At 41.8% G+C, this 14,472-nt stretch overlaps 1 protein-coding gene across 2 annotated transcripts in view; it reads left to right on the top strand.

Moving 5' to 3' along the window:
* The window catches only part of LOC148364830 (acid-sensing ion channel 1), a 425,191-nt gene that overhangs the window by 367,183 nt on the left and 43,536 nt on the right, over positions 1-14,472 (top strand). For both annotated transcript variants that reach the window (XM_088339028.1, XM_088339027.1), the window contains 2 exons: positions 5,137-5,287; positions 13,901-13,957. In XM_088339028.1, coding sequence (XP_088195154.1) covers positions 5,137-5,287; positions 13,901-13,957 — 208 coding nt within the window. The remainder of the gene's footprint in view (positions 1-5,136; positions 5,288-13,900; positions 13,958-14,472) is intronic.

The following is a 14,472-nucleotide window of genomic DNA, read 5'->3' as shown; positions in this document are numbered from 1 at the left end:
AGACGAAGTGTTTGAGGACTATGTTAGGAGTGACAAGATTGGATAGAAGTAATCAAGTTAAAGTAACCCTACCCTCTCTCTCTCTCTCTCTCTCTCTCTCTCTCTCTCTCTCTCTCTCTCTCTTTCTTTCTTTCTTTCTTTCTCTCTCTCTCTCTATCTCTCTTTCTTTCTTTCTTTCTTTCTCTCTCTCTTTCTTTCTTTCTTTCTTTCTCTCTTTCTTTCTTTCTTTCTTTCTTTTCCACCCCTTTTCTCCCACTCTGTCTCTGTCTCTTTCACTCTCTGTGTCTCTCTTTATCTCTTTCTCTCTCTGTGTCTTTTAACCTCTTTTGCTCTAACTTCCTTTTTACCCTTTCTCTCTTTTCTCTTTCTCTCTTCATACCCTTCGTGCTTTCTTTTCTCTTTTCTCTCCCTCTGTCTTTCTATTTCTCTTAGGATTGCTTTCTTCCTCTCCCTTTCTTTACCCCTCTCTCACGACTTTATCTTTTGTTTCTCACGCACTCTCCCTCTCTCCTTTTCCCTCCCTCTTTCTCTTATTTCTTTATCTCTCTTTTTCTTTCTCTTTAATCTACTAGTCCGGCCCCCGACAGAATGTTTGTTCGATCGTGTGGCCCCCGAGTTTAAATGAGTTTGACAGCCCTGCTCTAGTACAATGTAGAGGCACAGATTAGTACAAATAAATGGTGTTGCAGGGTTCACAACACGGAAAGGCAGGCAGCAAGGGAACAGTATCCAGAACACAAGAAGCAGACAAACGTAGTCCAGTAGACAGGCGAAAAGTGCTGAGATTCAGTATGTTCAAGCAGCCAGTTCGACAGTCCAATAGTTCATCAGGCCGTACTCATAATCCATGACACTGAATAAACATGACACTGTGACATTGGTGCTTGGAACATTATGAGATAGAAAACAAACTAGCATGGAACCAAGACCGCTGAGTACTAAAAGTAGGAAAGAATCGTGATAGGAGGAATAACTGTCTGGAAAATCTAGAGTGACAAGGTAAGTGCTAGTGAGAGAGAGAAAACAGACGGAAAAACAGAACTCAAGAGTGCAGGATCGTGGCATAATTAGTATAAATAAGAAGGAAAATAGCGATCCGCTGCCACCTACTGATATGGGTGAAAGCTACAGTTACTCGGCTGATCACAAGAAGGAAACAAAGATAAAAAACAATGGCAATACTTAGGCAAAACCTTGCAGCTCACTAGACAAGTTATGGAGGAACACTAAAACACTGCTCTAGGGGTACTCTCATTAACGACAACCAATGTTCCCTCTAAGCTGCGTGTGTGCGCAATTGCGCACTACCCAGAGCTTCTCCGTGCACAAGAAAATCTAGCCAGCTCAGAAAAAATCAGGGCTAAAAATTGCTAATTAAGAAGCGAATTAAGTCGAAGTTACAGTACATGAAGGTAAAAATACAAGGGTTCCCCTGACGCTGTTTTCTAAATGCGGTATTTGGAAGTCAAGGTCGAAGTAGAACGAAGTTGAGTAAAGTCAGTAGAGTTTTTCGAAAACCGGCTCCTTCGGCTCGGCTCACTAAAAGGAACCGGCTCTTCCGGGTCCTAAACGGCTCTTCGGGTTGTTTTTGCTTCTTTAATCCCTATATGACCAAATATTATGTAAAATTATGCACAAAAAGACTCAAAGGAAGGGGGCACAGAACAAAAAAGATAAAACACCAAAATGAAAAAGTAGTGAAAAGCTGAGAAAAAAAGAAACAAAAGGAAGAGAAAAAGGAAGGAAAAATTCAGAAAAAAGCCCAGAAAAAAGGCAGGAAAGAATCAAAGGGAAAAAAGATAAGTAGAGAACACAAAGAAAAAGTAAGAGCTAGGAAAAAATAAACAAATGAGATTTTTTTAAAGGATTTAAAAAAAATAGAAAAAAACAGAGAAAAAGAAGAAAAAGTTTGTGTTGCATTCAAATAATTTCCATTTATACCAAGTCAATCTTGTACTTCCACTCAAAAATGTGATTAAATACAGTTGTGTATCGCGCAATAAGCCCCCAAAAATGTTAATATTATGCGACAAAATATATCAGGAAATAAAAAGAAATGGATATCTTGTGAAAGAATTTTTGTAAAAACAAACGACGTTTGCAGGCCGTACAACCTTTGCCGTACATGAGTCAATTCATTCAAAACTGAAAAAAAAAATTGCATTGCCGGAAACTCAGCAAAATGTAACTTGATGTCAAGTTTTGGACATGTTTGACAATGACTTAGTTGCCACACTTGGGATTGCCGTTGCCCACTGTTGTTTCAAGCGTTGCTCACCGACTTTGTGTGAACGCTCAGACCCGTAAGGAAAATGACAGGGAACATTGACGACAACTCTGATAGAACTTCATTTTGGATCCTTCTTTTTGTATTATTTCTTCAAACTATTCTTTTCATATGAACCTTTCCGAAAGATGTTGGGTAAAAAGGAAAATGATAAGTTGGTGACATTTATTTAGTGCTGTCACTGCCCTGCGCTGATACTGCCATGATGTAAACCTGTAAAGGAGTCTGATCCTAAGACATCGGTTCATAAAAATGGGATCTCTCTGCTCGACATGTCATAAATGTGTTGTATCATTTGATATACGACTGCATTCATCTGAGTGAGATGGTTTTTGGCCCACTGTTCCTATTTATTTATTGTTGTCGTCTCCTCCCGTGTTTTTCCTACTCGTTGTCGTTGGACCTTACTGCAGTTTTCAATTATTTTATTAGTATGACGGTCTCATCGCAATCATGAAAATGCAAGGTTGGGTAGGGTGACTTTAACTGAATTACTTTCAATGACTTTTGGATGACTCCAATACCAAATATGCTAATAAAAGACAAAAGAAACAAAATATGAATCAAATGATGACTCACAACACGTGGTAAGCTTTCTCTGCTGGCTTTGATCTCCGGCAAAACTAACATAAAATGCGACAGAAACAAAATGAAAAGAAGATAGATAGATAGATAGATAGATAGATAGATAGATAGATAGATAGATAGATAGATAGGTAGGTAGGTAGGTAGGTAGGTAGGTAGGTAGGTAGGTAGGTAGGTAGGTAGGTAGGTAGGTAGGTAGGTAGGTAGGTAGGTAGGTAGGTCGGTCGGTCGGTCGGTCGGTCGGTCGGTCGGTCGGTCGGTCGGTCGGTCGGTCGGTCGGTCGGTCGGTCGGTAGGTAGGTAGGTAGGTCGGTAGGTCGGTAGGTGGGTGGATGGATGGATGGATGGATGGATGCATAGCAGGGTTGGGTATGGTTACTGGAACTGGATTACTTTCAATTACTTTTGGATGACTCCAATACCAAATATGCTAATAAAAGACAAAATAAACTAAATATGAGTAAAATGATGACTCACAACACGTGGTAAGCTTTCTCTCCTGGCTTTCTCTTTGATCTCCGGCAAAATGAACATAAAATGCGACAGAAACAAAATGCAAATAAATCCAAACAGCTTGCCAACATCAATTTTGCCATTCCATTCCGTTACTCCCCAAGCCTGCACAAAATTGAGTCATTTTATTCCTATTTAGTTTCTTTTGTCTTTTATTAGCATATTTGGTATTGGAGTAATCCAAAAGTCATTGAAAGTAATCCAGTTAGTGTAACCGTACCCAACCCTGCATGAGAGACTGAAGGACCTAAGGATGAAGCAGCAGCAGCTAATAACAATAAAGACTAGCGGTTAGCTATAGCTTGCAGCCAAATGGCTAAAGTGAGGAGCTAGAGAAGGAAACATTGGAAAAAGTTGAAGATGCCTGAATCCAGGGACTCAGCGATGTTTGCCATCATTATATCCAGGGTTGGGTGGGGTTACTTTAACTGGATTACTTTCAATTACTTTTGGATGACTCCAATACCAAATATGCTAATAAAAGACAAAAGAAACTAAATATGAATGAAATGATGACTCACAACACGTGGTAAGCTGTCTCTCCTGGCTTTGATCTCTTTGATCTCCGGCAAAAGGAACATAAAATGCAACAGAAACAAAATGAAAATAAATCCAAACAGCTTTTTGCCGTTCCATGTATTCCGTTACTCCCCAAGCCTGCACAAAATTGAGTCATTTTATTCATATTTCGTTTCTTTTGTCTTTTACTAGCATATTTGGTATTGGAGTCATCCAAAAGTAATTGAAAGTAATCAAGTTAAAGTAACCCTACCCAACCCTGCATGAGAGACTGAAGAACTGAAGGATGAAGCAGCAGCAGCTAATAACAATAAAGACTAGCGGTTAGCTATAGCTTGCAGCCAAATGGCTAAAGTGAGGAGCTAGAGAAGGAAACATTGGAAAAAGTTGAAGATGCCTGAATCCAGGGACTCAGCGATGTTTGCCATCATTATATCCAGGGTTGGGTAGGGTTACTTTAACTGAATTACTTTCAGTTATTTTTGGATTACTCCAATACCATATACGCTAATAAAAGACAAAAGAAACTAAATATGAATCAAATGATGACTCACAACACGTGGTAAGCTTTCGCTCCTGGCTTTGATCTCATTGATCTCCGGCAAAACGAACATAAAATGCGACAGAAACAAAATGGAAATCAATCCAAACAGCTTGCCAACATCATTTTTGCCATTCCATGTATTCCGTTACTCCCCAAGCCTGCACAAAATTGAGTCATTTTATTCATATTTAGTTTATTTTGTTTTCGTAATATAATGCATCAAAGGGAGTGAGCCGTTTGAGAGCCGGCTCTCTTGAATGAGTTGAGCCGAAAAAGCCGGTTCTCTAAAAAAAGACGGACTTTTCACCACACAACTCGAGATCGGCGCGCAGACGGAAACTCGAACCGCGAGACCAAAACAACAATGGTGGATCTGCCTGACGAAAAGTTTGGAGTGCGGTAAATGTAATCGGGTAATAATGACAAGTTTGTGTCAAAAAGTTGCGTCCCCGGGACGCACGTTGATTTGAGACTATGCGTCCCCAGCAAAAATCATGCGTCTAGGACGCGGGGACGCGGGCAAACCACAACACTGTACACCCATAAGTCCCTGTCATTATATAACACACACACAATACACGTTTTCAATGCTTTTTTTCAGGACTGAATTTTACCGTGTTTTTGTGTGACTTGAACAATGTCTCCATCCTCACGAGACAAGACACAAAATTTCTGTTTTTCTCCACCAGCTGACCTATCTGCCGCCACCATGGGGTGACTGCAAAGCCACCCCAATGGACTCGGATTTCTTCAACACATACAGCATCACGGCCTGTCGTATTGATTGTGAAACGCGCTACCTGGTGGAGAACTGCAACTGCAGGATGGTCCACATGCCCGGTAAGTACCACCTTCTCCAATTGGCTCTCAAAGGCCGTTGTAATCATACATGTTTTTTTTAATTAATTGAGTTTTTCCTTGCCCTCATGTTGGTTCCAGATCAGGGGATGGTGTAATAATTGTCTGAAAAAATACCGTAAATTCCAGACTATAAGCCGCTACTTTTTCCCCAAACTTTCAACCCTGCGGCTTATTCAGTGATGCGGCCAATTTATGTCATTTTTCTAACGGCCGCCAGTGGCGCTCGAGTACAAAAGGTAAGATTTAGACTGGTGGAATATATGCGCAGAGGAAGACTGCAGCTTCTTGGCTTGACTAGCGGCGAAAAATCTTTCACTAAAACTGGCCGCATGCGAAAGGCAACTTTTTCGCAAGTCTGCCAGTGGATCCTGACAGCGTGGGGCAGCATCAAAAAATCCATTATCACCAACGGGTTCCGAAAAGCCGGTCTGCTGCGAGTGAGGCTGCGGGAGCGTGGGACGACGTCTATATGACACTGTTTCTTTCCGACACTGTGGAAGACGATTTTGATGGCTTCAGTTCTGAGGAGGAAGATGAGGACGGTTTACCGTGATTTTTACAAGTACGGTATGTTTTTTTAACAGACCCGTTTACTGTGTCGCGAGCAGGTGTTGCTAGCGTGTTGCTACCATTAACTGCCCGGATGAAAGATATATTATTATTATTAAAGCTTTGAAAACTCTCTCGGTGTACCGTCTTTCTTTGTAAATATGTGTAACCATGTATAATGTATTTGCAACTGTATATTTTTGTAATGAATTTATTTGTATTTATTTCGGACACTTATTCTGATATGTTTTGGACGGGCGAATTAAAAAGAAGGGGCCTAACAAACGCGGGCTGACAGGAAGTAGGGACCGGTAAAGGTGAGTGTTTGTGGACACGGCGGACAATAGTGGATATATTTTTTTCCCACCCTTACCTTTGAAAATATACACTTTTTTCTTTGGATTACTTTCAACGGGACCCGGACTCTGCCGGTCTGCATCAAACCTTAAGTACCGGTATCATTTTCCGTTAATTTTGCCGGCTGTGATTTTTGGACTGTGAATATCAATGAAGGATATTCAGTTACTATCGCGAGACTTAAAGTCGGGTCTGGGTTAATTTTGTGTTGGTGTTATGTGGGCACGTGCGGCTTATATACAGGTGCGGCTTGTGTGAGTGCAAAATCGGTTTTCCTCTTAAAATGTGATGGGTGCGGCTTATAATCAGGTGCGCTCTATAGTCCGGAATTTACGGTAGTCTGTGTAATAACCTGTGAAGCCCTTTGAGACTCTTTGTGATTAAGGGCTATACAAATAAAAATGACTTGACTTGACTTAATTATTGAGTGATATTTGTTACTGTAAAGCTGAGGTGTCCAAACGGTGGCACAGAGGCATTGCAGCACTACATCCCTTTTAGCAGCCCATAGCATACACTAAAAATGGCAATACCTCCAAAAACAATGCGTTCTATTTTGGCCCAACCGACCGACAGAAGTGGTGCTTCAAGCGCTGAACGTTCCCTTCGCACTTGCGCAGTTTCGAGATATGCATACCAAAATAGAGGCTCTAGAACAGGGATGTCAAAACTGGAGTGCCATGTCCAATTTTGTTGTCACAATATGTTAACCCATTTTGTAACAATGACAATAAAGGTATATTCTATTCTATTTTATTCTGGTTAGCCTCCCATTTTTATCTTGCTATGTGCTTTTGGCCAGTAAGCCATGTGTTATCACAGAGGCTGCTGTGACCTTTGGTTTGATTTAATCTCGGTTAGCCTCCTTTTGGTGAAGGTGGGGACAGGTTGCAGCTCTTTGTGTTAGTAGATAGATAGATAGACAGATAGATATTTTATTCATCCCCGCAGGGAAATTCACGTATGATGCAGACTTGTAAAGTCCGGGTCCCGTTGAAAGTAATCCAAGGAAACAAAATGTATATTTCTAAAGTTAAGGGTGGGAAAAATATATATCCACTATTGTCCGCTGCGACAACAGACAGATCTACTGGTAACTCAGCTTTACCCCACTTCCCATCAGCCCACGTTTGCTCCGCCCCTTCTTTTTGATTCACTCGTAGAACACATTCAAAGTAGCACTTTTCCCACTGAATTGTGGATGCCATTTGAAGTCTTATGCCACTTCTGACCACACTTTGCCTTTCGGGATGTGTTGGCAGGGTTGGGGTTAGGGTTACTTTAACTGGATTACTTTCAATTGCTTTTGGATTACTCCAATACCAAATATGCTAATAAAAGACAAAAGAAACTAAATAGGAATACAATTACAAAATTTTGTGCAGGCTTGGGGAGTAACAGAATACATGGAAGGGCAAAAAGCTGTTTGGATTTATTTTCATTTTGTTTCTGTCGCATTTGATGTTCGTTTTGCCGGAGATCAAAGAGATCAAAGCCAGGAGAGAAAGCTTACCATGTGCTGTGAGTCATCATTTAATTCATATTTAGTGGCCTCTTCTGCACTTGCCTAGGCTTTGCAGTAAGGTTTGTGTTTCCGTGATTCCCTATGACTACACTCAGTCACAGCTTGAAGCACCGCTTCTGGCGGTTCGGAGGGACGAAAAAGAATCGAATTTACGTATGTAGCTACAGTTCTATGGTCCCCGGATGGCCGCCATAGAATCTTGACACTTAGAATCCTGAGAATCCTTGTGTGTACACAGATAGGACACGGACCTGTGGTGACACCTGAATGTATACATCTTACTTGTCACAGACCAGGAACGGAGACGGGACCCAATCGCGCTCGTTTTCTCAGTTTTTATTGAGAAGAGGGAGAGAAAAGCTTGCTTCCACGATCGACGAACACGGGTAGCAGGTGGCGGGAACGCGGAAGTGGCACTTCCGTGTCGAGTGAGAAGGATCGGAGACAGGCGGGAATAGCAAGTCGTTGGCCGGGACTGGAGATCAAAGGCGATATCGTGTTCAAACGCAAGGTCGGTAGCAGGAGGCAGGCAGGTAACGGGGCAAAACAGGTCGGGCAACAGGCAGGCAGAACGGGGCGTAATCAGGTCCAGAAACAGGCCAGCAACAAAGATCAGGCAGAAAAAGCAGGACAGGAACGGAGTCGGACAAAAAGGCTTACTGAGCTGAAGGCAACAGTTCGCGTAACGATCTGACGGCTTCCTCTTGGAAGCCGGGGGTTTAAAAAGAGAGTGTCCACCAATCAGCTGTCCAGGCTGTTGGCGCCAATGAAGCCGCCGCAGCCGCGCTCATCGGCAATCATGACAACACAGGGGTCACAGAATACTATTTTGGTATGGATAATAAATTGCACATGCATGAAGGGAAAATTCAGTTTTTGATGCATTGCTTCTGATGGTTGTAAGGGGGTAATTGAAACATAGTTCCATATGTTACATGTTTTTTATTTTAACACTAAAGTCACTGCCTGTTAATTATGAAATAAGAATATTTATTGAATAAAGATTTTTAGGATTCTGTTTGATAACAAAACAAAGGTGTTGGTGTGCTTTATATACCGACACCCCCCTTCCCCCCAAAAATATCAAAGTACCGTATTTTACGCACTATAAGGCGCGCCAAAAAGACTTTTTTTTTTTCAAAAGCTGACCATGCGCCTTATAATACAGTGCACCTTATATATCGAGCAATATTAAGTCGCAAAGTCTTGCAACTAAGGCAAGCAGCCGCCGACTAGATTTCCCCCCGAAGGAGAAGTCGTCTGCGGTGTATGCTGGGATTTATATACGGGCGTTTCATTGGCTAACCAATGTGTCAATCATCATTTGAATCGGTCACTATTGGCTAAAGTTATTCGGAGGTAAAGGGGCAGATCATTTTTATCATTTACAGGCTCGAATAGGCTAAAGCCTGCAATTGGCCAAAAAAGATGAATGTGAATCACACGTTGGGTTGCACTACGGCATAGAGAAAACATGTTTTACTATTCTGTATTTGTAAATATTTTACACGGTTGGATTTACTACACTCACGGTTGTAAGAAAACCATGGTTATGTATCATTATTGAACGTGATGGCTGCAAGAGAACTTAGGTGAGCTATGCGGCTTTATATTTTCCCGGTATCTTGTTTTAGAACGATCTTGATGTTTCTGTGATGAGTCTATTTTTAAACTCAATTCAATTCAAAGTGTTTATTGTCATACGCACAGTAAAGAACCCCGTTTCCCTGCACAATAAAATTCTTACTTTGCTGTCCACACAGTTGCCAGCAAAAAATAAAATGGAAACTAAGAAATGTCAAGTCAAGTCAAGTCATTTATTTTTGTATAGCCCTAAATCACGAAGAGTCTCAAAGGGCTTCACAGATTGTTACACTATATTACACAGACTATTGTCAACCGACAAGAGGAGTAGGTTATTCGTATGCAATAGAGTAGAGGTGAGTTTTAAGTTTAGATTTAAACATTTCCACTGAGGTTGCAGATCGGATCTCAGGGGGAAGAGCATTCCACAGCACCGGTGCCCGGATGGAGAACGCTCTCGAACCAGCAGAAGACTTCTTTGCTCTCGGGATCACCAGAAGACCGGCACTCTCAGATCGCAGGCTTCGGACCGGGACATAGCGGCAGATCAGATCTGAAAGATAAGAGGGAGCAAGTCCATGTATGATTTTGTACAGTACTAAGAGAACTTTGAAGTCACATATTTGGCTAACTGGGAGCCAATGCAGGTTAGCCAAAATCGGTGTTATGTGATCGTACTTTTTTGTCCTAGTTAAAAGCCTCGCTGCGGCATTTTGTACTAGCTGAAGAGACTTGATTCTGGACTTCGGGAGACCGGAAAGTAGTGCATTACAGTAGTCGAGACGGGAGGTAACAAATGCATGAATTATTGTTTCCGCATCAGACTGAGACAGTATTGAACGGATTTTAGCAATGTTGCGAAGATGGAAGAAGGCAGTTCTAGTAATTTGCTTTACATGCATCTCAAATGATAGATCAGGGTCAAATATGACACCTAAATTTTTAACTGAGTCACTCTGTGTGATGTGACATTTGTCAAGGTTCACAGCAGTTTTTGAGAAGAAGTCACGGCATTTAGAAGGACCAATGACTAACATTTCGGTCTTTTCAGGGTTAAGACGCAAGAAATTGAGTGACATCCACTCTTTTATCTCAGTGAGACAGGCCTCCAAATTTCCACAGTTTAGTGTGGAAGATTCCTCCAACGGAAGATATAGTTGAGTGTCGTCTGCGTAGCAGTGGAAGCTGATATTGTACTTGCGGATAATATCACCTAATGGAAGCATGTAAATGTTGAAAAGTAGGGGGCCGAGCACAGAACCCTGCGGAACACCGCAGGTAACATTAAAGGGCTCAGATGTCGTTTCACCATATTTCACACAGTGCGTCCTATCTGAGAGGTAGGATCTGAACCACGAGAGGACGGTTCCTGAGAGACCAATCCATTTTTCCAACCGTTCTAGTAGGATATTGTGGCGCACTGTGTCAAAAGCAGCACTAAGATCCAGCAGCAGCAAAAGTGATGAAGCGCCAGAATCCATTGACATTAGGAGATCATTTGTTACCTTGATCAGCGCTGTCTCAGTAGAGTGGTTAGCCCTGAATCCTGATTGCATCGATTCAAAAAGGTTGTTCTCAGATATGAAAGCATTCAGCTGCTGTGCCACTACTCTTTCGAGTACTTTAGAGAGGAAAGGTAGGTTTGACACAGGTCTGTAATTACTTAAGATTTCTGGATCAAGGTTGGGTTGTTTTAGTGTGGGTTTAATAACGGCGGACTTAAAAGCTGCTGGAACTACACCTGAGGAGAGTGATGTATTTATAATATTTAGAACTGAAGGCCCAATGACGCTAAAAAGACTTTTAATAAGTGAACCTGGGAGCGGGTCGAACTGGCAAGTTGTCGGTTTGGCCGCAGTCACCACTTGTTTGAGATCATCAAGTGACAGTTCACTAAAACCGGCCATTTTCCCTGGGCAGCCACCCTGTCGTGCATCTGTAAGTTTCAGTTCTTTAATATGAGTGGTACTAATAGTATCTTTAGCAATTTCTTCCTGTATACATTGAATCTTTTTAGTGAAGAAGACCATTAAGTCCTGAGCAGAGTGTGTCGAACTATCAGCGGTAGTCTGTTGCCTTGTAAGCGATGCTACAGTGTCAAAAAGGGCTTTGGGGTTGTTCTTTTGAGACGCAATCACCTTCGAAAGGTAGGCCGATTTTGCAGAGGCAAGGGCCGCTTTATACTTTAACAAGCTATCACACCAGGTTTGATGGAAAACCTCAAGCTTGGTAGCGCGCCATTTTCTCTCCCATTTCCTGCATTCTTTTTTAAGGGTTCTAGTTTCATCAGTAAACCAAGGTGTGCGTCTTTTAGGACGTGATTTTAGTTTTAAGGGCGCTATGGTATCCATCACACTAGTCAGGGTGGTATTGAACTCATTCGTGAGTGAGTCAATCGAGCCAGTGTATTTAGGAAAGGACGCAACTGCTTCAGGAAGGAGTTCAAGGAGCTCAGAAACTGTGCCAGTGCTTATATTGCGTCCGCTAAATCCTTCAGCTTTTTTAACACTACATTTAGTTAGCACCTCAAATGTCACTAAATAATGATCGGAGATAACGGTATGGTTGGCATTTCTTGAATCCCAAGACTTTAACCTTCCGAATGATGGAACGATGCATTTGAGTGACATCGTACGGACACCGCATCCGCACGTGTTCTCGACACGTATTTGCTTCTTTGCAAGCTTTTGGAATGTTAAGGGGGTAATCAGTTGGACTGAACTATCTGACTGTTTTGTCGACGTTCCCATTGTAGCGCCTTATATTCCGGTGCGCCTTATGTATGGAAAATATAGGACCAAAAACTACTTTTTGGGGGTACGCCTTATAACCCGGTGCGCCTTATAGTGCGGAAAATACGGTAATAACCATTCAATGTTTTGATTAAGTTTGCCCCTTTGAAGACATTTTCTAAGCACATCTGCTATAAAAGGTTTCGATGAAAATGACTTTCCCAAATAGAGGTCTATACGTTTTGACAGCCAACCACTGCAGGATGGATTTAACCTTCTACCTTTTGTCATCTTTGATGACCTTCAACGAGATAAGCAGCAAAGCAAATGAATAAGTGGTAGGAAATAGAGTGCTTTCACTCACACAATGCCCTTCAGCCTATCATTAAAAGCCACACAACAAAAAGGAAAAATATCTAATGCAGGATGTCCCACATTATTGTCCTTTTTAGTCAACGTCGTCCTCTTTGTTGAATTGTTGCCTTTTAGGACATCCATCAATCCATCCATTCATTTAGATTCTGGAGCTTCATGTATGACCTTGTGTCTACTATCATAACTGACTTCTGGAGTGAAAAAAGTATATTTTAAGCTGACCACAGCCATCAAGATTCCCACACTATTATGTTCACACCTATAGACCTTAAATTCCGGACTATAAGCCGCTACTTTTTTTCCCGAACTTTCAACCCTGCGGCTTATTCAATGATGCGGCCAATTTTTGTCATTTTTCTAACGACCGCCAGCGGCGCTCGAGTACAAAAGGTAAGATTTAGACCGGTGGAATATATGCGCCGAGGAAGACTGCAACTTCTTAGCTTGTGCACAAATTAAATTAGCGTAGAATTATCCTCACCATGCAAATTGCAAAAAGAAAGGCACATGGGGGGGGGGGGGGGTTTAGGGGTTTTAAGGGTTATTTAGCTTGTTCATAAATCATTATCCATTATCCGTTATCGGTCAGTTCATAATACGCTACAAAGCCTAGGAGCCGGGACACTTACTCTCAGCCAAAAGGCCAAGCTAAGGTCCTAGCCCTCAAGCCTTGCCGCGATCAATGCGAATGCACATGACGCAGATTTCATGCTAAATGCTCATTTTTAACAGAGCTGTTTACTGTTTTGCGAGCGTGTTGCTAGTAGCGTTTTGCTACCCTTCACAGGCACGGTTTGGGATGAAAGTTATATTATTATTATTAAAGCTTTGAAAACTCTCTTGGTGTACCGTCTTTCTTTGTAAATATCTGTAACCATGTATAATATGTATTTGCAACTGTATACTTTTGTAATGTATTTATTTTAAAAACTTATTCTGATATGTTTTGCACGAGCAAATGAGAAAGAAGGGGCGGGGCAAACGCGGGCTGACGGGAAGTGGAGTAAAGGTGAGACGTGTTTGTGGACGCGGCCGACAATAGTGGATATATATTTTTCCCTCCCTTACCTTTGGAAATATACACTTTTTTCCTTGGATTATTTTTAACGAGCACCCGGACTCTGCAGGTCTGCATCAAACCTTAAGTACCGGTATAAATTTCCGTTTCTTTTGCCGGCTGTAAGTTTTAGACTGTGTCGGGCATGGGTTAATTTTGTGTTTGTGTTGAATTTTTGCATCGTGGGCGCATTCGGGTAATATACAGGTGCGGCTTGTGTATGTACAAAATCGGTTTTCCTCCCGAAATGTGGTGGGTGCGGCCTATAATCAGGTGCGCTCTATAGTCCGGAATTTACGGTACACAGATGAAGTATTTGATATTCCTAGCACTATTTTGTCAAATAATGGGGAAATCTCATTATGTGGAAATGATTAGCTTCAATCAATGGTGTTTTCTACTTTGCCCTGCAGGAGACGCCCCCTACTGCACCCCTGAGCAGTATAAGGAATGTGCAGATCCAGCCTTGGGTAAGAAACTACTACATTTGATAGTTTTGATTGATAACTATATTTAAAATGATACATTAACAAATAATGCATTTGTATTCTTTGAGATTATTGTCACGAAACGGAACGGGACGGTCTTGAAACGGGTCGGGAAGCAGGAAGTAGGAACTCATTTGACGATCTGTCATTTTAATTGAGAAAAAAAAAGTTGTCCGACACACAAACGGACCAAAAACAAAACAAAGCAGGCTCAAATGCGGGCAAAACTACAGACTAGGCATTTAACGGGATTCAACAGAATCTCTCAGAATGTTACACCGAAGTGCAACAAAGTCCAACAAGCACAACAAGAATAAACAGGTATCAAACAGGCATGAACAGGTTTTCAACAAGGGTAAACAACGATCTGGCAAAGGGCAGTTTAAGTACCCATAGGAGTAATCAGGAAATGCAGGTCAGCCGGTGTCAAGGGGCGGGGCCAGCTGGGCACCATGACAACCGTGCAGGACATGACAGTAAGTGCTGATACCAATTAT

The sequence above is a fragment of the Urocampus carinirostris genome, chromosome 6 (assembly GCF_059441175.1).
Source record: "Urocampus carinirostris isolate Australia breed hairy pipefish chromosome 6, RoL_Ucar_1.0, whole genome shotgun sequence".
In the NCBI taxonomy this organism is placed as follows: domain Eukaryota; kingdom Metazoa; phylum Chordata; class Actinopteri; order Syngnathiformes; family Syngnathidae; genus Urocampus; species Urocampus carinirostris.
Note: the sequence above shows the minus strand (reverse complement) of the source record. Positions and strands in the feature narration are given on the sequence as shown.